This window comes from Lepidochelys olivacea (assembly GCF_965140295.1).
Source record: "Lepidochelys olivacea isolate rLepOli2 genome assembly, chromosome: 3".
Taxonomy (NCBI): Eukaryota; Metazoa; Chordata; order Testudines; family Cheloniidae; genus Lepidochelys; species Lepidochelys olivacea.
This window is the reverse complement of record NC_140413.1, coordinates 138,905,071-138,931,053: the sequence shown is the minus strand read 5'-3', so window position 1 is coordinate 138,931,053 and position 25,983 is coordinate 138,905,071. Positions and strand designations below refer to the sequence as shown.

General features: G+C 39.8%; 1 protein-coding gene across 1 annotated transcript in view; it reads right to left on the bottom strand.

The window, feature by feature from the left end:
• Positions 1–25,983, bottom strand: part of FMN2 (formin 2) — a 246,456-nt gene that overhangs the window by 95,554 nt on the left and 124,919 nt on the right. Inside the window, exon 8 of the mRNA XM_084623958.1 lies at positions 8,718–8,779. Within this exon, the coding sequence (XP_084480084.1) occupies positions 8,718–8,779 (62 nt within the window). The remainder of the gene's footprint in view (positions 1–8,717; positions 8,780–25,983) is intronic.

Genomic DNA, 25,983 nt, shown 5'->3' with positions numbered 1-25,983 from the left:
TGCAAATATTCTTTGTTTTTTTTCTCCATCGGCTTCATTGACATAACTCAGTCCAGTTTTCATATAAAGTTAATATTGTAAATGGGTTATTATATCTGCCCTTCAAAAGCATCGTCTCCAGGAACCACACCTACTTTTTAGGTGTTGGGGTTTAAAGTGATTTCATTGTATGGATACAGGGACAAAAAATTGGGCACTTTGCAAAAATTTCAAAAAGTCATCTCTCAGTAATTATTTTCCAGAAATGGTCTAGCTGTTGATAAGGCTTGACCCTAAAGATTTGAAAGCATGATGATTTCAGATAATGGCACAGTGACTGCAACTTTAACTGCTGAGAGGCTGCCCTTATTTCCTTAACAAAACATTACACCCCTCCCTGGACACGCTAAAGAGTCAGCTCCAAAATCAGATGCCTTTATTTCTTTAAACTAATGGAAAATATCTGATAGATGTCAGACAGCAGGTCCCAGATGTGCTGTCTGAGCTTCTCCTAGCCAGCAGAAATTCATATGCTCATAGACACACAGTACAGGATTCTCCACCCACTGAAGTTAATGCCAAAAAACTCCCATTGACATTAATGGGAGCAGGATCACATTCATAATTTCCACCAAAATGAATGGGCCTTAATTATCCAGAACAAAAAATAGTAAATTCAATGAATTACAATTCAAAAATAGTCGTCTGAATGTCACTTTGACAAAGTGACATTCAAAATTTCAAATCAGAAAAATATTTTAATCATCTGACACTCAAACTATTTTGACCAAATTTCTTCAGATTTTTCAGAGACGTTTGCCTTGCCTCCATAATAAATCTTCAATTTTCAAGCCAACGTTACAAGGGGTGATGAAGTAGGGATTCATAATGGGAGCTGATTTCAACCTTAACTCTGGAAAGACTGCTCCTTCTCAAATTATATAGATACACCCACCCCAATTCATTTCACAAAAGCAGCAAGGTAAAAACATTTAAGGATTCTGTTTCATCTGACATGTACAGCACCCTCTTCTCAAATCAAAGTTCATAACTAATGTGCCAGGAAAAGAATACTGAAGTGCTATAAGATTGTAAGTGAAACAGAAACCTTGAGAAGTAAAACTTAGAGATCTCAGATTCTTTCTGCCACACGTGATTTATCCTAATTGGGGGATTGTGTGTGAGAGAGATAAACTGTCTTCTTAATGAAATTGTTGACTTATCTTGAGCTATCATTTATGCATCTTGGCTTAAATTTTGAATTATGTTTTTAAGAAATGGATTCTGACACACAAAATGAAATCAGGAGGGCCAAATCGCACCTGGAGCTGCAGCTAGCAAGAGATGTCAAGAGTAGGGTTTCTTCAGGTATGTTGGCAACAAGAAGAAAGCCAAGGAATGTGTGGGCCCCTTACTGAATGAGGGAGGCAACCTAGTGACAGAGGATGTGGAAAAAGCTAATGTACTCAATGCTTTTTTTGCCTCTGTCTTCACGAACAAGGACAGCTCCCAGACTACTGTACTGGGCAGCACAGCATGGGGAGTAGATGGCCAGCCCTCTGTGGAGAAAGAGGTGGTTAGGGACTATTTAGAAAAGCTGGACATGCACAAGTCCATGGGGCCGGATGCGTTGCATCCGAGAGTGCTAAAGGAATTGGCGGCTGTGATTGCAGAGCCATTGGCCATTATCTTTGAAAACTCGTGGCGAATGGGGGAAGTCCCAGATGACTGGAAAAAGGCCAATGTAGTGCCAATCTTTAAAAAAGGGAAGGAGGAGGATCCTGGGAACTACAGGCCAGTCAGCCTCACCTCAGGCCCCGGAAAAATCATGGAGCAGGTCCTCAAGGAATCAATCCTGAAGCACTTAAATGAGAGGAAAGTGATCAGGAACAGTCAGCATGGAATCACCAAGGGAAGGTCATGCCTGACTAATCTAATCGCCTTCTATGATGAGATTACTAGTTCTGTGGATGAAGGGAAAGCAGTGGATGTATTGTTTCTTGACTTTAGCAAAGCTTTTCACACGGTCTCCCACAGTATTCTTGTCAGCAAGTTAAAGAAGTATGGGCTGGATGAATGCACTATAAGGTGGGTAGAAAGCTAGCTAGATTGTCGGGCTCAACGGGTAGTGATCAATGGCCCCATGTCTAGTTGGCAGCTGGTGTCAAGTGGAGTGCCCCAGGGGTCGGTCCTGGGGCCGGTTTTGTTCAATATCTTCATAAATGATCTGGAGGATGGTGTGGATTGCACTCTCAGCAAATTTGCGGATGATACTAAACTAGGAGGAGTGGTAGATACGCTGGAGGGCTGGGATAGGATACAGAGGGACCTAGACAAATTGGAAGATTGGGCCAAAAGAAATCTGATGAGGTTCAATAAGGAGAAGTGCAGGGTCCTGCACTTAGGACGGAAGAACCCAATGCACAGCTACAGACTAGGGACCGAATGGCTAGGCAGCAGTTCTGCGGAAAAGGATCTAGGGGTGACAGTGGACGAGAAGCTGGATATGAGTCAGCAGTGTGCCCTTGTTGCCAAGAAGGCCAATGGCATTTTGGGATGTATAAGTAGGGGCATAGCGAGCAGATCGAGGGACGTGATCATCCCCCTCTATTCAACATTGGTGAGGCCTCATCTGGAGTACTGTGTCCAGTTTTGGGCCCCACACTACAAGAAGGATGTGGAAAAATTGGAGAGAGTCCAGCGAAGGGCAACAAAAATGACTGGGATCTGGAACACATGACTTATGAGGAGAGGCTGAGGGAACTGGGATTGTTTAGTCTGCAGAAGAGAAGAATGAGGGGGGATTTGATTGCTGCTTTCAACTACCTGAGAGGTGGTTCCAGGGAGGATGGTTCTAGACTATTCTCAGTGGTAGAAGAGGACAGGACAAGGAGTAATGGTCTCAAGTTGCAGTGGGGGAGGTTTAGGTCGGATATTAAGACAAACTTTTTCACTAGGAGGGTGGTGAAACACTGGAATGCGTTGCCTAGGGAGGTGGTAGAATCTCCTTCCTTAGAAGTTTTTAAGGTCAGGTTTGACAAAGCCCTGGCTGAGATGATTTAATTGGGGATTGGTCCTGCTTTGAGCAGGGGGTTGGACTAGATGACCTCCTGAGGTCCCTTCCAACCCTGATATTCTATGATTCTAAAACTGTTTGGATAGTAGGTTTAAACTAAGATACATGTGGAAATATCACTGATAATTGGAGCCCATTAGGTAGACACTTTCTGTTGAAAACATGTTTATAAATATGAAATAGAATCTCCTCCCCAATAGCTATAGCGTAAATAATAATAATACCGTAGAACCTCAGTGTTACGAACACCCCGGAAATGGAGGTTGTTTGTAACTGAAAGGTTCGTAACTCTGAACAAAACATTATGGTTGTTCTTTCAAAAGTTTACAACTGCACATTGACTTAATACAGCTTTAAAAAGTAATTAAGCAGAAGAAAAATGCTGCTTTACCTTTTTTTTAGTAGTTCACATTTAACACAGTACTGTAGTGTTTTTGCTTTTTTATTGTTGTTTTGTTTGTTTCTGTTGCTGCCTGATTGTGTACTTCCTGTTCTAAATAAGGTGCGTTTGAATGGTCAAATAGTAACTCTGGTGTTCGTAACTCTGAAGTTCTACTGTAATATCACCTAGCTCATATATAGCGCTTCTCATCAGTAGATCTCAAAGCACTTGAAAAGAAACTATACAATTGTTTAACAAAGTGTAGCTACTATACAGTGATCCACTAATAAAGACATTACCATCTAACTGCAATGCTGGTTAATAATCCTAAACAAACTATACAGGGATTTTTTTTTTTACATCTTAAAAAAAAAATCACAAAAGGTGTATTTAGTAACTATGCGGGTTTAAGAAGGCTTTAATTCCTTGGTAAACAGGAATTGAGCCCTCTGGACTGTGGTTTTTGAAATTAGGGTGTGTTTAGATCTGGAGACTGCCCAAACTTCATTCACATCTAGAAGGGAAAGCAGCATGCCAAACATATGCAATCAGGAAAAATTACATTCTGAAGAAAGATTGTAAAACAAATGCTCCCATATGTTTCACAGAGATCAAATAGAATGGCTGAGGACTAGCACAGTGATATTTAACTATCTGGCGCAAAAAAAACCCCACAAATCTTCAGAACTGAGAATTAATTTAGTGTATGAAAAGTAAGGGAAGGAGGCACATAAGTTAACTACTCTTTTTTAAAAAAATTCTATATGCTACAGAGTATAGCTAAGAAATAAGGGGAGATACAAACTCTCAACTCATCTGGTACCATCAGACACCTAAAATCACTATTTGTATTACAATGTTACCTACTGTCCCCAACAGAGCTCAGGCCCCTATTTTACTAGGTGCTGTACAAAAGTATAGTAAGGGACAGTCCAGGCACCAAAGAGCTTACAATCTAAATAAACAAAATAGGGGGAAAAAAAAAGATGGGAAGCATAGAGAAGTGAAGTGGCTTGCCCCAGGTCACAGAACAGATCACTGGTGGAGCCCAGATTTAAATCCAGGTTTCTCAGGTCTCAGTCTAATGCCCTGTACACTAGACCACACATCTTATTTCTCAACTTGAGCAATGTACTGCAGTCACTCTCAAATATCCAGTTGTGCCTGAACTAAATATTTAACATTTCCCCAGTGGTTACACTATTCCCTAGGTATTCCCTGTATCAGGTATAGAAAATATCAAAGGCATTCTGCCATAATGTTATTCTGTTATGTAAGCACCTGAAAAGATTAAGGGTAACCAATACAGTGTTTCACAGATGAGCTTTAAGGGACTGGTGTGAGTCCCTTGTTAGCAGGGCTGATCTTTAGTCAGATGGAGAAATCCTTAGGTTTTAGTAAAAATGCTTCTAGACCCATTTGTTTGTGAAGACAGCTCTGAAAACATAACCTGACATAAAGCAGAAAGATACACACACATAATCTTAATCTTACTTTATGTAAAATTAGTCAATTACATTTTGGGATGAATGCCAAAGAATCATTAATGGTACACAGTGGTGTGATCATAGTGGGTGGGAGTTAGTTTTGTTAGGATTGGGAGCTCACTAAAAATAATAGCAGGCTCTGTTTCTTAAATTGGGTTAAGAACAGAGGCTGAACTGTCTGCTTCTCATTCAGACTGCTGCCACAGCATGGTTTTATCCCCCCACCGCTGACCTTGCGGTCTCTTGTGTCTCCTCCCCTGCTCCCCAGCACCACTAAAAATCACACCCACCCATTTTTCAACCACTCTGGCAATTTATGAGGATGAAGCAGAAAGGAGGCAGGCCAAGCTTCTGCTACATTGAGAGTGTGTCCACCACTCTTCTACTGCCAGTGCCAGCCTACTCAGAGCCTGAAGATCCAGTAAGCAGGTGAGAACTTGGAACTCCCTAGTCCAGCAACAGAGAACCCAGTAGGACAACTACCCCACAGCTAGAGACTGCAGGACATCCACCTTTCCCATGACCAGCCACTCAAAGCCAGAAGCTATTGGGCAATTCGCCTGTCATCATCATGTGTAAGGAACAGCTACCTGGTAGAGAAGCTAACAAGAAGAACCTCAAATGAGGTGCTGGGGAGTTGGAAGCATAAAAGTTGAATGGAGTCAGGGATGGAAGAATAAGTAGATTAAAAAGGAGGTAGAGATCATGGAAATGATACATTTTTTGTGGGTGAGAGTGGGAAAGAAGAATACTAGAATGATGGATTTGCTAGAGGGAATAATATTTGGCACTGAAAAAACATCCTATATATGACTGAATAAACTGGAACAATGAGGGGTACACATTTTCCTAACATTTAGGCAGCATATAATTGATGTTTTTTCTCTGAAATCACAGGATACTGGACAATTTATCTATAATCATTTCACTCTAAGAGAAAGAGCATTTTTGAAAAACAGAAAACTGAAATAACCAAAATTATTTAATGGGGTGACAAAATAACATTACCCTCCTTCATTCTGCCTCTGTGACGACCCTGCATGCTGTCTCTGTGAGAAAAGCCAGGTGTGGCAGGGCAGAGATGAGACAAAGCTAGGAATAAGTCGGTGTCTTCAGCACCATTCTCCCTGCAAACCCATAGTGTTGGCAGAGACCTTGTTTTGGTTTTGCCTTCCTCTGCAGCATGGGACACTTGCCAATTTGAATTAGATTAAATGGTGGATTCTCTGTAGCTTGAAATCTTTAAATCAAGAGCTGAGGACTGCAATAATTCAGCCAGAGGTTATGGCCTATTGCAGCTGTGTGAGGTTCTATGGCCTGTAATCTACAGGAGGTCAGACTATATGATCATGATGTCTATCCTCAAAGTCTATGTAGGTTTTTCTGCATTACTAAATTCGACCATTTATTTTGTGTGGTTTCTGCTCTATAAGGATGGAGCAAGATGGCAGTCTGCATTGGGCTAGGGCAGAGACAGAAAGGCTGAGGAAGACAGGAAGGACGGTCCAGTGTTATGGCACTAGCCTAGGACATGGGTGACCTTGTTTCAATTCCTGTTCTACCACTGTTTTCCTATGTGACCTTGGGCAAGTCATGTAGTCTGTCTGTTTCTCAGCTGCCATCTGTAACAGTATCTCCCTATCTCACAGATTTGTTGTGTGGATTAAAGATTGTAAGGTGTTCAGATACTGTGGTAACAGGGGCCATATAAATACCTAAGATAGAACATATTTGTGGCAATATAGCTCCTGTGGCAATCATGCTGTCATGGGGAAATAAAAGAGGTAAGAATCAGTGCTTAATCTGTGCTGGGACTTGCCAGGGCTGAGCAGGCACCTCTGGGGTTGGCAGTTCATAGGCTTACCAGATCAGTTATGAAAGTAAAAAAAATTGCGTAAGCCCTGGCACCTAATTGCTTGAGCCCCAGCACCTCTTTCATTACAAATTAAGCACCGGCAAGAAAAGTAGCAAAACAGGAAAAGGCCTCTGCAGATACCCCCATATCTCCCTCAAGGGGAGTCGGACCACTTGTCTACTCTGTGCGGAAACCCCATCTCTACTTAATCATAGGACTGGAAGGGACCTCGAGAGGTCATCCAGTCCAGTCCCCTGCACTCGCGGCGGGACTAATTATCGAGACCATCCCTGACAGCTGTTTGTCTAACCTGCTCTTAAAAGCCTAACGTAACTTCATCCAGCCAGACAGATGTTTTCAGGGAAACTCCACCAGCTGAAACAATGTCCTGACCCTCCCGCAGGTTCTTCATAGGTGGGCATGGTCCAGCCCTACATGCTCAATATGTTTAAAAGACAAAAGGACTACAAGTTTTAAAAATCACGAGTTAAGGGAAAACAAAGTAACTGAATATATTGGCCAGGAATACCAAGAATATTTCCCCTACTTAATGATTTATGCCTTCAGACATCCAGGATCTATTAATAGTACTGATATTAGCATACTGATGTTAGCATCTTCTAGGGGTGAGTGGTCCTCCACCTCTCTTTTGCAGCAGTGGAAGTCAGAAATGCTCTGCTGGATTCTACTATTTCTGTCTTCACAGTCAGAATAATGCTGGGACCAGGATGCTTTAGGCCAGGGGTGAGCAAACTATGGCTCGGGGCCACATCTGGCCCTTCAGATGTTTTAATCTGTCCCTCAAGCTCCCGTTGGCTCCTGGAAACGGCAGCATACCCCCACTCCGCCTCCTATGCGTAGGGGCAGCCAGGGGGTTCTGCACACTGCCCCCATCGCTCCCATTAGTAGGAACTGCGGCCAATGGAGCTGCAGGTGCAGCACCTGTGGACCAGGCAGCACACAGAGGTGCCTGGCAGTGCCTTCGTGCAGGAGCCGGAGGAGGTACATGCCGCTGTTTCCAGGCGCTGCTTGAGGTAAGCGCCACCCAGAGCCTGTACCCCTGACCCCCTTCCACACCCCAACCCCCTGCCCCAGGCCTGATCCCCCTCAGTCCCAGCCTGGAGCACCCTTCTACACCTCCAACCCCTCATCCCTAGCCCCGTCCCAGAACTTGCACCCCCAGCAGGAGTCCTCCCCCCTGCACTCCAACTCTATGCCCCAGCCCAGAGCTCCCTCCTGCACCTTGAACTCCCCATTTCTGGCCCGATCCCAGAGCCTGCACCCCCAGCCGGAGCCCTCATCCGATCCCATACCCCAACTGCCAATTTTGTGAGCATTCATGGCCCACCATACAATTTCCATACCCAGATGTGGCCCTTGAGCCAAAAGGTTTGCCCCCTCTCCCTGGTTTATTCTTAAATCTCTGATCTTGCATAGTTATTATATAATCTCTCAGAGTAGTTAGTATCTCATGGTTATGTATCTCAGTATACTATACTAAATTTTACAGCTCTCAATGATCCTTTCCTTTAAAGTAACTAAGCATTATTTCCTGTGGAAGTGAAAAACCATGAAATACAGTATTCAAAAAAGTTTTAGGTGTAGCACAGGAATAAATATTTTTTAAACATATGCAATTTTATTTTATGTTGATTCCTGTCAAATATAGCATCAAGCTTATTAAAAGGAAGAAATTATATATTTGAATATAAGTGAAATCCTTGACTTGAAAAATAAATCCACATCGCAAAATGGATTGCCATTTTAGAAAGGGCAAATGTTTATCCTAATTTTCATTTCGATTTAACGAAGTAAAAATTTCCTTAACAGAGAATACATTTGTGCAGCTTAGTAATGAGCTGTTTCTGTTGCAAACCAAAATTACCTTCACATGAAACTACAGTATACTATGTATCTATACCTCCTCCTATTACTCACATTCTCATAGAGGGCTTGAAGGGTCTCTAGGTCAACCACAGAGTTGTCCAAGTTCACAACAGCTGTGAAAAAAAGACAAAAGTGAAAAAGAATTAGTTGTCAAGATGATAATCCAGCAGTGAAAGACACACTGAACACAATACCCAGCAATAGCTTTTATGACCCCACTGGTCATACAGCTTAAGGGTTTTAACTTTATTAATGCCTTGAATAGTGCCGTTTCTAAGACGGTGGCCTAAGAACCTGGTAGAGCCAGGTGACAAGCATTAAAGAATCCACCCCCTCCCGCAACACACACACACACACACACACACAATCCCATGAGTATGGCCAAAGCCAAAGATCAGAGATAAGCTTCACATCAGACTTTCGTGGTCCGACTGAAAGCATTATAAAAATTGGTAAATCTGTATCTCACACACACACACACACACACACACACACCCCTCATTCCTGTCACTGATTGGTTTCAGACTTAAATTGATTAATCCACAAATCAGCCAGTTAACTTCAAGACACCTGACAAGGGTCAAATCTTCTATGCACTAACCCGACAGGTTCAGTACAAATACAAAATATGCCTTTCCTGTTCCCAACCAATGCTGGTGCCACATACATACTGTACTTTCTCAATGTCAAAAATCTGGCTTAACTGCACACAGAGAAGCAATTTCAAATCAACCTGACCTTTTGGGAGCGGTGGTGAGGGGGAATGATGAACAGGGGCACTGATGTGCTGGGATCACTGGAAAAAACTATGAAGTGGAAGTATAGGTACTAGACACATTTCATATTTATGCTGGTCAGTGAAGAATCGTTCCAAATTAATATGAATATAAAATTATTAACATAGAATTATTTAAAACCTGATAAACTGCATTTTTTATTTTTACACTCTTACAATCCATGTCATTGGAAAGCAAAGTAAATTTGGGTTTCTATATATTGAACAGGTATTCTGAATATTATACAGCAGGGATTCTTGTAATGTTAAATATTTTTACTGCAATATTTTATGTTTTGCCATTTTGTCCTTTATTTGATTGCTTTCTTTTTTTGTGTGATTTTTTTCTGTATACATATCTGTCTGCTAGCCAGAATAACCGTGGGACAAAACTACTCTAGAGATCATGCTAGTGATCAGTGATGGAATCCCAGTATCTGATTGCTTGATCCTCTATAAATCAGTGTCCTTGACTGTCACTAAGTGATTCTGTGTATACACCTCAAGATTAGAGACAATATAATTCAAACTCATTTGTTTCTCATTGCTCTAAGCATTCAGTGATACCACTTAGTGTCTGGGACTCATCACGTTTTCACCTTACTGGTCTGGAACTTAATTTTAGTTACAGTATAATAAAAGAATATATAAATAAAGAAACATTGATCTTGATTAAACAGAGCAGGGTCCTGTGCATATGTATGGACAGAATTTTAGCAGATGAAAAGAACGGGAACTTATTTGGAAATGTGCTAACTTTCCAAATCAATAAAAAAATGATCTTTTCTGTTTTTCCTTATCAAATATATTTTATACATACATATTGCCTTGCCCCTCCTACCCTGCCTGCCAAGTACCCACCATCTAAAATGTTTTAGAAGGCCAAATTTAATGGGTATCGAAAGATGTGAAAATATATTAAGAATTTTGCACAAAATAATCCTAAAATTGAGCTGTCTATTCCCATTACAGAATGCCAATATTTTCCCTTTTCAACTTTTTAAAATGTCAAATACATTAAAGGTCTAATTAAAACTAGCAAAACCAGGAAATACATATTTAACATCTGACATTTAAATACACCTGTAAATCAGCTGGTGACAACAGGGTGGCAAACATTCCTTGGGGATACAACAGTGGTCCTTGTTTAATACTACACATTGTGATACCTTATGTCACTTACACTTTTTATTCTGTGAATAAATGTTACAACAGGCACGCTAAGGCAACGTTTCAGCAAGGTACTTAAGCACATGTGTGTCTTTAAGCATATAAATAATCCCACTGGCTTCAATAGGACTGTTCACATGTTTAAAGACGTGCATGTGCTGAAGTAGCTTGCTGAATCAAGGATTAAAAAATCAAAAGAATTGTTCAGATTCTGCAGTGTAGAGATTTCTACACATTGTTTGAGCTTGTACACCAGTGTGACATGCTATAACAGCTATCCAAAACAAGGTGTATTATAGACCTACATTTAACTGCGTATCTGATTTTTGCTTTTACAAGTTAGTGTATTTATATTATACGCAAACACCACAACCCTTTAGTCATTCACTTTGACTCAATAGTTATCTTCCACTACCCCCGCCCTCGCCTCAGAGACTGTCTGCTTCTGAACTAAGAAATATGGCACAAGTTCCTGTTCTGACTTCTTCCACAATGTTAAGATCACCCATGGATTACTTAGAGAGCAATAGAACACTTTTGTTTGAATGCTTGCCTGAGATAAGAGAATGCCTGGCAAACACAATGGTGCCAGATCTGTGTACTTTCAACAAAACAGGTATGCAGAAGAGCATGCATATTTCAGGGAGCTGCTCAAAACAAATCAGTCTCAGAGGACTACAGACAAGGATTTAAAGAAATTATCTCCTAGCACATATATAAAGAAGTGTCTCACTGCTAAGAAAATGACAAAACTAAATATACCTACACACACATATATACTTACCTACCTATCACTCTATAAAATTTCACTCAAATCTTTCAGCATAAAGACTCAAATATGTTTTTTCGGGAAATAAGATTATAAATTGAATAATTAAGAGGATCATTAAAAAAAAAAACAACCTCATGTCCCCTCAACAATAGTATTCTCTACTAGTGAACTCATATAATCATATAAACAAGAACCACTGTAGTTGAGCATCTAGTTCCACTACCCAACATCTAGAATTGCGAGATAAAGCACCCCCAAAATTCCATATGTGCTGGTCAACTCAGTAATGAAAACACAGAGAAACACCAACTCCTCCTGGGTGGCTGGGGAGGGCCTCACTGAGATGAACTACACAGTTCTAGTGCATCGGGCTTTGAGCATCCCTCACAGTGATGCCATAGTCCATGGACACTATGTGCTCAGTTGCACAATGATCTCCCACTGTCCCAGCAAACAAAGCTTGTGGTGGGGTCAGGGGAAAAATCAAATCATGCAGAGTATTTTTAATAAAACATAACATAATAAAACAAATAAGTCACAAAAGAAACACCCCCCACCCACCCAAAAAATCATCTCCTGTCTTGACTATTGCAAAATCCTCTTCACTATCCTCTGTAAAACCCATTCCATGCCTCTTCAATTCATTCAAAGCACAACAGCCAATGACTTCTCTCCGATGCATCACTCTGATGTAACCACACACCCTGCCCTTTTCATCCAATAGTTATTTGTTTTCCATCAATCAAAATAAAGTTTTCAATCCCATCTATCTATCTACCTAAGGTACTTACATGACTACAATTGCCATAGTATCTGAACACCTCTCAATCTTTAATGTATGTATTCTCACAACATTGCTGTGAGATAGGAAAGTAATATTTTACACATGAGGATCTGAGGCAGAGAGAGGCTAAGTGACTTGCTTAAGGTCACACGGTAAGTCTATGGTAGAGCCAGAACTCAACCCACGTTTTCCAAGTCCCAGGCTAGTCCCCAAACTATTGAATCATGCATCCTCTTTCCTATTCTCAACCTCAAGGCCTTACACAACTCTGTCTCTCTCTGCTTATGCAATCTTGTCTCTTTTTCTTACCCATCACCACTACTGTGCCAATGTTGCCAGCTTTGAATGCCAACTTCTCTGATTCTACAAAGATCTCGGTGTCTCTTTCCATGCTGCCCTTTATGCATAGCTCATACTCCCTTAATGAATCTGTAAGCCTTCTCATTCAAATATGTTCTCAAGACCCATTGTCACCATGAGAGCTATATGAATCAATTACTAATGACAGCTAGGTTGAGAAGCAATTGGAGATATAGGACATTATTGAAAAAGATTGTTACACGATTCTGAGCCACCAAGCATGCGCACAGGTACACTGCAAAACTGTATGATCTTATTATCCTCTCACCCTTCAGTCCCTCTTATTATTTGTCACAATCTGATTAAAAACTCCATGTAACAAGTGTAAGATCTTTGGGGCAGGTCTTTCTGAATGTTTGCACAATCTTTATTATAATGGAAGGGATTTTATTTATGCATTACAGGAGAGTAATAGTAAAATAAATAATGCAAATTTATACATACATTGAAAAAATCAAGCAAGCCAACTGTGTACCATTTTCAAAGCAAGGACTACTAAGTGTCTGAACAAACAGCAGGACAAAGACTTGCGACAACAATTAACACTGCTTATTTTGTGAAGATGGCTAACCACCTGTGAAGAGTCTTCAATACAACAGAATACTGAAACAAAATGAGCTTAGTGTACAGTACAGACAACACTGTATATAAAGGCAATCAAATTGCCATGCTTACACTGAGACAACACACCTTCTCCCATATATACTGAAGCCAGTCTAGAATAGAAGCCGATCTTTAAAAAAAATACCCTGGGGGATGCAATATGTAATCAAACATAACCAATGAGATCAATGATCTTGACAGCAAACAGTGTGTATATGGAGAGATACAAAGAAAACACCAAAAGGAAATTTTCAATAAGTCCATCATATTTCCAGACAGAGTACGGAGGAAAGTAGCATTGAATAGTTTCACTGTAAACTAGACAGACTCTCTCATCATTATTGTTTATTATTCAGATTTCTAGGAAATACAGAAATGGCCAGATATGACTAAAGCAAAGGCGGTACACAAAGCAGACGGGGCAAACCAACCAGATTAGCAGACATAACAATCCAACCTTTGTCTTCTTTGACAATGGCTCTAAATTCACCAGCAACTAACTTGCATAATTGGTCAGAGAAAGATATTTTTTAAAAACTGGTCAAAACTTGGATTTTGCATGAAATTCTAACATTGTGAAGTTCTCTTTCATCCCAAATTGTAACAAACAATTGAAAGTTTTAAAGTTCCTGCAAAATGAAATATCAAGATGATCTTATCAAAATGCTTTGTTTCAATAAGGTCAAAGCACTTCATTTAGACTTTATCATTGACTTTCATAGACTACTACATCCACTAATATTTTACTTTCCTCTCCCTACACTAGTTATTCCAATGGCAATACTGAGTTGGCTGTCAAAAAATAATCTACTCAAAGAATAATAAAAATATATGGCAAGCCAACCTTAAACAGCAAAAAATAAACAACACAGCCAAGTGCATTGTTAGATATACTTTAACATTTATAACCTAACTTACTGCTAAAAACTGAAGCAGTGGAATATTTACAAACCAAAGAGGGAGAAAAAACCCACAAAATACCAACAGGGTATGATGATCAATATTCCACAGACCTCCCAGAGTTACAAGTAAGAGAGAAGTAAAATTGTTTCCTCAGCATAGATGGGAAATAGGAACTCTGAATAGAAGTACTCAGTTAATGGATGTCTTTAGAAAAAACTGCAAGGATATCCACACACTGCAAACTCAAGAATCTAAGCACGGATAGACAAATCATCTTCCTAGGAACAACTGACAGGATCCTGATTGCCTTCTTGAATAGCACACAACCAGCATGCGAACCAGCTGCCCATATCATTCAGCAAACCAAAGAGCCAAGCAAATCCAAAAGGAAGCTCAAACAGAATGCAGCAGCCCCTTTTGCTGCTATTAGAAAAAAAAAAGAAAAAAAAAAGGCTATAACTTGATGCAACATCAAGCCACTGGCAAGATAAACCCAAGAGCTGTACTAAAGTGGAAATAGTAGCACTTAGGGTAAGTTATTGTATTGGTCACTCCCTGAAGAATAAGTAGTTTTGAAAACTATGTTGCTTATTGCTGTGTTTCAAAGCATGGGCTGTCAAGTGTCACACATTGGCCTATTGCATATGATCATTCCTTCCTCTAATATGATACCAGCAACTAAACAGCCTACTATTATCTCTCACCTAAAGGATTTATCCTTTAGCTCAAATGACAGAGATTTATATCTTTGCGTTGAAGGTCAAATCCCAAGTTTCAACCCGAGGTATTGTTTTAAGCAATCCATCTTAAATAAATATGGAGAAGGGGATGTTGGAAGAGAAAGCTTTCCTGTCACCAGTGGGAGGTACAGTGAAACCCAAAGAAATCTTAACTGTGTAACATTTAGGAACTCTGAGTGCTAAATAAACAGAGGAAGAAAAGAGTTCACAGCATAGGTGCATGTACTTGCACTAATTGCAGAACAATGCCTACTGATAACAGCTGAGCAGATGAGGAGTTACACCACGCACAGAGTTAAAATACATGAAAACATTCTCATATTACTACCCCTGTGTTTGCTTTTTGCACTCACCTGATACGTACTGTCATTAAACAAAACTGTAAGCCATTTGGGGAAGGGGCTTTCTTTTTAGTACATGAATTTGTAATGTGGACTGGGTTTCTGATACAAATAATACACAGAGGTGAGAATCAGCCTCACGTAGAATTGTATGCATATCCTTTTATTGTTGCAGTGATTTATTTGGATCTATACACTTAATAAGAAACGAGAACGGTGCATAAAATCCCCAAATTGAAGGTGATAGGAAATTAGGCGATACTTGTGTTTGTTTTTAAAACACTCAAAATTCAAAAACTGCTTTAGAAACAGCCAACCACTCACATGTATCTGGGAAGTCACCAACCATGGAAAATTTCAAACAAAAAATATTAATTTGAGAAATTTGAGCAACTTAAAAAGGGACTTTATGATGAAGGGGCATTTCATCCTTAGTTTTTACTATTCATTCTTCTATAGTGTGGATTGGTTAACATTGTTACAGCCTTTGACCTTAGCTTTTCATTTCCCGGGTTTGGGTTCTAATTTGTAACCTTAGAATTGTATTAATATGGGTTTTTAATTGTGATATAAAAGAAAGATATTGCTAACACTAACAAACAGCTCTGCTACAGACATTTCAAGTAAATATGGTTTTGCAAGTTTAAGGACAGCAGTTACTGATTAAGTCAGTCTAACTCCATACACCTATACCATGTGTTTATAAAATGTGTGTAAGTTCAATTCTTCGAGAACAAATACATTTTGTTTGACTCAGTATGTCGCCTTCTTGTCTAGGCGAGGGGGGGAAAAGGGAGACTAATGCTGTAATCCTTTCAGAATAAAATGTTTAAATACAAACATGATTGCCATTGTAGACTGTTTAATCTAGAGAGATTGTATTTCAGTTCTGTTTTTGAAAGGTTTGCTGATTTGACCATACAGAGCACTTCATTGCTTATCTTAATTGTTTAGATAAGATTTCTTTGAGTTTGGCAGGTGACAGAATCTTGGGTGTGGGATATAGGAGGGTCAAAAAATATTGGCATGTTACCAGATTATACTTATTTAAAATTATAGTGTGTGGCTGAGCCAATAGTCTCAATGAACCTGCTGGAGGCTGGTCTTTGGGGATGGAATCTGAAGCAGAACACTGATTGGTAGAAGGCAGGATTTTGAATAAACGAAGAAAAAATTATTATCACCCCCCGTGACCCCAAAATGGGATCTAAGTCTTAGCGCAGAGAGAGCACAAGTAACCCTCTCCAGTTTCTGCATGTGTGAAAGAGGGACAGATTTAGTTAGGGATTTTTAGGTGAAATTTTTATGCAAACATAAGATTATTTTTATAAGCAGGTTTTCATGGCTCTCTCTGCTTCCCAAAGAGTGGGACCAGTGGTGAATAACAGACCTGCCTTTTCTGATGGAAAGATAAAAACAGTCTCAATTACATTTTTAAAAACTCCACTGAAATAGGTTTTTTATACCTGTGACAAATGCAAACTGCAAGATGGTCTAGCCTGGTCCAAGCATTCATTTTGGGTGACCTGTATAAGTTCCTCATAGCATTATTATTCATTAGTAATGTGCCTATACCATGAATGTGTTCTTTAGATAGGCTGTATATGTAAACATTCTAGAGAGAGAGAAAGAGATACAGAACAATTCAACTGCACAAGCTGAGGAGAATCTATGCACTGGGATTCTGCACATCTTGTACACCATCTCTCAGACTGTTTAAGGAATAACACTGGGTATGGGCCTGAGCGTCCTCTAACCATACTTATCCACTTGGTCAAAATCCACTCTCACTCCTACTCACCCTTTCTCATCAGCCCATTCAGTAACAGTCACACTCCCGTTGTGTGCCTAGTCCAGTATCCAGTCTATAACAATTCCCGGAAACAAATGGCTCCGAGGAAAGTGTAGGAATAACCTGCCAATATGGGAGATATTTTTCCTAACTGCCACCAGTCAGAGATTCTCTGCCCTGAAGCAGGAGAGGGTTCACAACTCTCCCTAAATGAAGGTTTTGGTTTACTGCGGGGTTGGGGTTTTGCTTCTCTCTCTCATTACTATTTACATTTCAGTTCTGTTGAACTCAATCTCAGTGATGTATCACGGCAGAAACTTATACAAGCTAATTATTCATCTTCATAATATGTATTATCTTTTCTATTTTTAAAATGTTTCCTTTTCATTTAATTGAATTTCACATGATTATTTGTATTACAGTAGTGCCTAGCATACCCCAAAAAGATCAGGTCCCCACTTTGACAAATACTGTACAATATGCATAGAGAAGACAACCTGTGACCCAAAGATCTTACAATCTAAATAGACAAGAAAAACAATGGGTAGGAAATGAAAGAGACCGAGAAAATGCAGTAACTTGCCCAAGGTCACAGCAGATCAGTGGCAGAGCCAGAAACAGAACCCAGGTCTCCAGAGTCTCAATCCCATGTCCTATCTGCTAAATCCCTCTGGTTTTGGTTCTCATAGTCAAACTTTGTCAAGTTTGATTGACAAAAGTAACTGTGTTGACAATATGCTCAGACTTCTTAAGACTAAGTACCAAGCAACATTCTAATAAAAATAGCACTATAAAAGTCAATGTAGCACATATTAAATGAATTAAAAACTATCAGAGAGAGAGAGAGAGATCTCAAAATTCAATGGTTAATGGAGAATCATCAAATGGGAGTATTTCTAGTCTGCATCCTGAAAAGCAGAGACTCTGAAAAGGACTTAGGAGTCATGATGGATAGTCAAGTTAACATGTGCTCTTAGGCCAAGGTGCTGGCTAAGAGGGATAGCACAGTCTTTAATAGGATGTATAAAACTGGGGCCTACATAGTAGCTGTAGGCAGGTGGCTCCCTCTGTATATGGAATACACAAAGGGAATAAATTACTGAAATAAAGTTGTAAAATTGGAAAGAGTTCAGAAAACAACTAATAATAATAATTTTCAGTATGAAAAACCTGTCTTACCATGAGAGACTTAAGATAATCTATTTCAATTATCCCAAAGAAGGATAAGAGATGACTTAATCACAGTCTGTAAGTACCTAGAGGAATTCAATTTAGGAAAGGCATAACAATAGCTCATGGCTTTAAGTTGAAGCCAATCATATTCAAACTGGAAGTAAATGCACAAGCTTTAAACAGAGAGGGTGATCAACCAAAGGAACAACTTACCAAAGGATGGGATGGATTCTTCATCACCTAAAGTATTTGTTTGAAATCCTGGCTCCATTGAAGTCAATGGCAAAACTCCCTGTAAACTGTAAATCAAGATCACATATCTTTCTAAAATATATGTTCTAATTCAAACAGCAACTAAGAGCCTGATGGAGGGAATACTGGGTGAAATTATATGGCCTGTGTTATTCAGGACAACAGGCTGGATTACCATGATGGTCTCTTCCGGCCTTAAAAATATATGAACCTTTAAATATTGAACTTCATCTGCCTATTCAACTACCTTTTTTATTCCACTTTGAAGATCCTCACAGTCTCCCCTAATTTTGACTGATCTAAAACATTTTGCTTTATCCTCAAATTTTGCCACCTTTTTGCCTGTCTTTTCCAGTTCATTAAGAAATATATGTAACACCACCAATCTGAAAGCCAATGTAAATAATTACACAAGTGCTTAGAAGCACTTTTACAAAACTGCAGGTCCAGCTGAAAATCTTGCTGATCAAGAACACAAAAGGCAGCTGGAAAAGTTTATTTAAAGAAACAAATTAAATAATAAGAAATCAAGTAAAGTCCCCCCCCCCACCATCACCAAAAATAAGCCTTCATTCTTTCAGTTTCTTCCCCAAACTCCCACCAAAAAACTTGGGACAGCAGAAAGAAGTTAAGATGTAGCCTTGTATATTACATATATGACTATCAATCATATTTCAACACATGAACCTTTTCACCTAGTATTCTGCTTCAGGCAGCCACCGATGCTAGCAAAGTGGTGTAGCGATCATGTGATATTTGCTCCATGTTCTAAGTGTGGTAAGATTATGGAAATACCTAGCCAAAAATCTTGTCATATAAATGACAGAAGATTTGGCATTACTAATTCAAATTGCTGTGCTGTGGGAAATTTTACAGGGGTTTATGATTTAATCCCCCCTCCTTCACATGCTAAGAAATGTGTTTCCACAAAGTTGGCATTGTTGATTCAAGGTTCAAGCAGATAAGGGCTTTGACTGCAACAAAACTGGTGACCTAATATTGCAAACAGAATAGGATATTTCATCTAGATTTTTTGAATCAGAATGTGTACACATTTCAATATCTTAACTGGATTCTGACCTAAGGACTTCAAGGGTAGGATTTTCAAAAGCACTCAACTTTAATGGACGTTTACCATTGACTTAAAAGAAAGCCAAGAAAGGAAGGCCAATGGTGGCTGTTTCTGAAATTCCTACCCCTGAATTTTAACATTAAGTGCCATTTTTTGTGCAAATATTTCAATCTTAAAAAATAAGAACTACCTAAACATTACATGAAATTACATAAAACCCCTAGATGATGCCAGTACTTTTAATAGTAGAACAAACAGATGCATAGACATAGAAAGTTCAATATTTTAATACTTAAAATTCAGAGTGATGATTAGAAATTCAGTGTGGAATAATCAAGTCCCAAGAGAAACAAGAAATTTGTGGCTACCAGCTAAAAGGCGACCCCTTCAAGAAATTGTTTGTGGCCACCTGGTGCTGCAAGGGGCAGAGAAACAAAAGGCACTTCCAAACTCATTACCACTTCCGATATGGACTGCCAGATGCTCACACACTATCATTTCCCCAGTGCAATGATGGTGTTCCAAAAGGAGTGGTATCTAGCCCAACACTTTGGCCTACACTCTTCAGCAGGGACAGAACAGTCCACTAGTGCCATCTGGTGGAACTACAAAACTTGAACTAGCAGTCAAAGCATACAGGGGTTTTCAATCTGATGATTTAGTAACACTTTGCCCTAGCCATCTTTGAGGTGATGATGTAGTACACTGTGTATCTCTGTGGTGCAGCATGACTAGGTCAAAACAACTGAAACATTAAGTGACGTAGTTGATGTGAAGCATTTCCAACATTCCGACGTTTTGTAAATGCTTCTCCCGGACTCCCAAAGGATGTCTTGGAAATGCTGGTATCACCCAATTAGTGCAGGAAGCATTCCTAGGTTATGGAAAAGATACTATTAACATAAAATGATTCTGATCATTTGTTGTTGGGTCCAACCCAGCCTTTCAAGCTAAATGTCAGGAGCATGATGGCACCATGATAAGGAAGCTTTAACTACAGCCAGCCAATGGAAAAAAAGAGTACACCACACACTGAGATGGTTGTTCCATACTTTATAGCCCCCTAAACTGACATTCTTCCAGCAGCATCTTTAGCTTTTGGAAATGTACAGTTGGAGTCTTCAGTCCTATGTCTCCTCTTTTAATCAACACAACCAGGTCTGTTTGATCATCTGCCACCAGGCTGGGCTAGCAAAACACTGATCAGCCTGATTTCCCTGCTTTACCTGTCAGTGAGAGTGGCACACAGAGCATGGGAGTCATTTTATGTATGACTCCGGGTCATGAGAACTCCAGAGCCTTTTCTCTCTGTGCAGAACAACATGGTTCTAAGACATTGTAACTAAAAGAATTACACATTATCCTCTCATTTTGGAAATCTCTTTTACTATTAAAAAAAAGTCTTGAAGAAGGAACCCTTTCCTTACATTGTATCCTTCTGAACATCCAGTTGTACTGTTCTCTGAAATAATGAGTGGTTGAAGTACAGCTGCTCTCCTGAGACTAAACTTCCCTTCCGTTTGTCAGCCATTTTTAAATGCTGAATTAAGGTCTCTTTTAAACAAATATTTTATATACCTACCTTAGATACTTACATGGCACACATCATCACAGTCTTTGAGCTCCTCACAGTCTGTCAATGTATTTATGCTGTCAGCCCAATTTGAGATAGCAAAGTGCTATTACCTCTCTTTGATAGATCAGAGTTGCGGCACAGAGAGAATAACTATCTTGCCCAGGGTCACACAGGAAGTCTTTGGCAAGAAGGGAAGTGAACCTGGGTCTCCCACAGTCCTGGTTAGCACCCTAACCACTGCACAATCCTTCTCCTTACTCAACAACCACTTTGTATGTCCTGGGCAAAAACACCAGCCAGCAACTTTTGACAGCATACATTGTTGTCATGATTTTATAAGCCCTTTAAAAATACATTCACTTTTATTTATCCTGGGTGGGCTGGAACAGAGAGAGTCTGCTTCAGCACACTGATATCACAATCCCCAGCTACAATGGTTGTATTCAAACAGCTCCTTTGTTAGCAAATATCTGTAAATGGGAGAGGTACAGTGGCCTATTAAGTATATTGTGAGAACGAACACACACAACCTGTAGTGGCAAACACCTTAATTCCCTCAAATCTGTCCACTTTACAGAAAAGGGAAGATTTAATGACACTGGCAGATCTTATTTGAGGAAATATTAATTAGCTGTTTTTCACTTTTGTGACTGTATTGAGTGCCCAAGTCTGATTCAATAATGCTTTGGTACATGTGTGAACATTGGGAAAAGTTCCTCATGAGGAAACAGGTGAAATTTCTTAACCACAGCATGTTACCCATGCTATTAGCAAACAAAAAAATTCTGTTATACTTTTATTTCCTGACCAGTAATCTTGTGATGACTGTGAAGTGCACAAATCAGACCAGTGGTGCTAGTTTATTAATGCTCATTTGGGAGATTAAAACTTTCCTCCACTTTTCTCTTTGGAAATTCCCACATTACTGAACTTAAGAAAGAGCACAGCCTTTCAGCTGAAGCAATGAAGAAATATGTTCTCCTGAAGTCACAATTCTTACAAAACTTCCCTATAAAATTAGATGTGCTGGTGTGTCCTTAAAAAATCGTTAACGCACCAAAAATATACAATGTGGCAGTGATTAGTCTGTGTGCTGATTGCAGCATTATGAGAAAATTTTATAATTTTCCTCATTGTTTAAAAAATGTAATTTATTGCAAATTCATTACAAACATATGAAATGATTTTGAGTGGTTTAATATTAAAGGTTTTTCAGGCTTTGTAAAAAATTAAGTGTAAATTTCCAAATGGGAAAGACATTGAGACTGGTATGTCCTAAGATGGGGTCTGGTAACTAATGGAAAAACTTATATGAAGTATCTAAGTAGTGAACCCCATGTGGTCCCAATAAAATGGTTAAGGAAAAATTGCTGCTCCGGCACAATTTTCCCTTTCCTCAACTTCAAGGGAGCCATACTCGCACTCTGGGCAGGAGGAACCCAGGTGCAGGGATGTTAAATAGGCCAAACACATTCTCTCACCACTTAAAAACCTATCTCAGGGAGATTGTCTATGTCCTTCATCCAAGGCTCAGAAATCCTTGCCCACTTCATTGCAAGCTTCTAACATTCAATTACAACTCCAACCTTGACCTTGGTGTCAGCATCATTGCTAGTACAAGTGGTCAGTCAGGGATTCTATGTATGCTTTAAATGTGCCATACAACTTAAAAACAAACACTATAGTATAAATGTATTAGGAATTACAGATACATATGGGCAGTTTTAGCACATTACTTTCCCTTCTAATGTGGTTTGACTTTAGTGCTCACCTTCTGGAAAACTACTATCATATATTCTATTACTATCATCAATTATAATTTCACAGCTCCTAAAAGTACTAAGAAGTTCTTTGAACAAATATAAGATGACAGGGTCCCTGCCCTTATGAGTTTGCAATCTACCAACAGGCATGATGCAAGAAAGAGGGTTGCAGATGAGTTCAGAGGGACTGAGGAAAAAGGACAAGGGTTACAGCAATAAAACTATGTGGTTACTCAGCAAAAGCTAGCACACAGCAGAATGAAACAATTAAAGGATCTGATTCAATATGTGAGCTTGCTCAAGAAGGGCATGGAATTTGGTATAGGAAAAAAGGATTTGAAATATTTCCGAATCAATTCTTGGTGACAACTTGGAATCGATATTAAGATAAATCAAGCCTTGTGATTAAACAGGAGTGAATAAAAAACTAAATTTTCCAGAAGTTAGTCTTTTCTTCCAGAAAAAATTATTCATTCAATGCTTCACTGCAGTTTCAATAATTAATTATTTTTAAAAAGTTTGTTAAAGCAGGATTAATATTGGACTGTTTCTCTCCACGTACCTTGTATTTGGAGATAGGCATGATAAATTTAATTATAGCACTCTTATCATCCATGATTTCAGTTCATGAACAGAAAATACTTGAACCTTCTGCAACAATATTTTTTGAATAGTGCTTTATTCTTTATTTTACACATCTATCATGGTTATATACTATCAAACTGGAGTATGGCATTTATAACAGTAACTATACAGAACATAGTGAAACTCACTGCTATTATTAAGGAGTACAGAAATTGTCATACTACTTCAGAACAATGGCTCACCTAATGACCAGCAGCGGTCAGTACTAGATTCATAGCTTTTAAGGACCTTTATAAACAACTTATTTGACTTACTATAAATCACAGACCAAAATACCTTACCCAATAATTTCTGCATCCAACCCATAATTTGTCTGAGTTACACTATACCTTTTTTAAAGATATCCACCCTTGATTTAAAGACTTAGAATCATAGAATCATAGAATATCAGGGTTGGAAGGGACCCCAGAAGGTCATCTAGTCCAACCCCCTGCTCGAAGCAGGACCAATTCCCAGTTAAATCATCCCAGCCAGGGCTTTGTCAAGCCTGACCTTAAAAACCACTAAGGAAGGAGATTCCACCACCTCCCTAGGTAACGCATTCCAGTGTTTCACCACCCTCTTAGTGAAAAAGTTTTTCCTAATATCCAATCTAAACCTCCCCCACTGCAACTTGAGACCATTACTCCTCGTCCTGTCATCTGCTACCATTGAGAACAGTCTAGAGCCATCCTCTTTGGAACCCCCTTTCAGGTAGTTGAAAGCAGCTATCAAATCTCCCCTCATTCTTCTCTTCTGCAGGCTAAACAATCCCAGATCCCTCAGCCTCTCCTCATAACTCATGTGTTCCAGTCCCCTAATCATTTTTGTTGCCCTTCGCTGGACTCTCTCCAATGTATCCACATCCTTCTTGAAGTGTGGGGCCCAAAACTGGACACAGTACTCCAGATGAGGCCTCACCAATGTCGAATAGAGGGGAACGATCACGTCCCTCGATATGCTCGCTATGCCCCTACTTATACATCCCAAAATGCCATTGGCCTTCTTGGCAACAAGGGCACACTGCTGACTCATATCCAGCTTCTCGTCCACTGTCACCCCTAGGTCCTTTTCCGCAGAACTGCTGCCTAGCCATTCGGTCCCTAGTCTGTAGCTGTGCATTGGGTTCTTCCGTCCTAAGTGCAGGACCCTGCACTTATCCTTATTGAACCTCATCAGATTTCTTTTGGCCCAATCCTCCAATTTATCTAGGCCCTTCTGTATCCTATCCCTCCCCTCCAGCGTATCTACCACTCCTCCCAGTTTAGTATCATCTGCAAATTTGCTGAGAGTGCAATCCACACCATCCTCCAGATCATTTATGAAGATATTGAACAAAACCGGCCCCAGGACCGACCCTCGGGGCACTCCACTTGATACCGGCTGCCAACTAGACATGGAGCCATTGATCACTACCCGTTGAGCCCGACAATCTAGCCAGCTTTCTATCCACCTTATAGTGCATTCTTCCAGCCAATACTTCTGTCATAAATATAAAGGGAAGGGTAAACCCCTTTGAAATCCCTCCTGGCCAGGGGAAAGCTCCTCTCACCTGTAAAGGGTTAAGAAGCTAAAGGTAACCTCGCTGGCACCTGACCAAAATGACCAATGAGGAGACAAGATACTTTCAAAAGCTGGGAGGAGGGAGAGAAACAAAGGGTCTGTGTCTGTCTGTAGTCGTCTTGGCCGGGGACAGAACAGGAATGGAGTCTTAGAACTTTTAGTAAGTAATCTAGCTAGGTATGTGTTAGATTATGATTTCTTTAAATGGCTGAGAAAAGAATTGTGCTGAATAGAATAACTATTTCTGTCTGTGTATCTTTTTTGTAACTTAAGGTTTTGCCTAGAGGGGTTCTCTATGTTTTTGAATCTAATTACCCTGTAAGATATATACCATCCTGATTTTACAGGGGGGATTTCTTTATTTCTATTTACTTCTATTTTTTATTAAAAGTCTTCTTGTAAAACACTGAATGCTTTTTCATTCTTCTCAGATCCAAGGGTTTGGGTTTGTGGTCACCTATGCAAATTGGTGAGGCTTTTTATCCAACATTTCCCAGGAAAGGGGGGGTGCAAGTGTTGGGAGGATTGTTCATTGTTCTTAAGATCCAAGGGTCTGGGTCTGTAGTCACCTAGGCGAATTGGTGAGGCTTTTTACCAAACCTTGTCCAGGAAGTGGGGTGCAAGGTTTTGGGAAGTATTTTGGGGGGAAGGACGCGTCCAAACAGCTCTTCCCCAGTAACCAGTATTAGTTTGGTGGTGGTAGCGGCCATTCCAAGGATAACGGGGGTAATATTTTGTACCTTGGGGAAGTTTTGACCTAAGCTGGTAAAGATAAGCTTAGGAGGTTTTTCATGCAGGTCCCCACATCTGTACCCTAGAGTTCAGAGTGGGGGAGGAACCTTGACAACTTCCTTAACTTGCTGACAAGAATACTGTGGGAGACCGTGTCAAAAGCTTTGCTAAAGTCAAGAAACAATACATCCACTGCTTTCCCTTCATCCACAGAACCAGTAATCTCATCATAGAAGGCGATTAGATTAGTCAGGCATGACCTTCCCTTGGTGAATCCATGCTGGCTGTTCCTGATCACTTTCCTCTCATGCAAGTGCTTCAG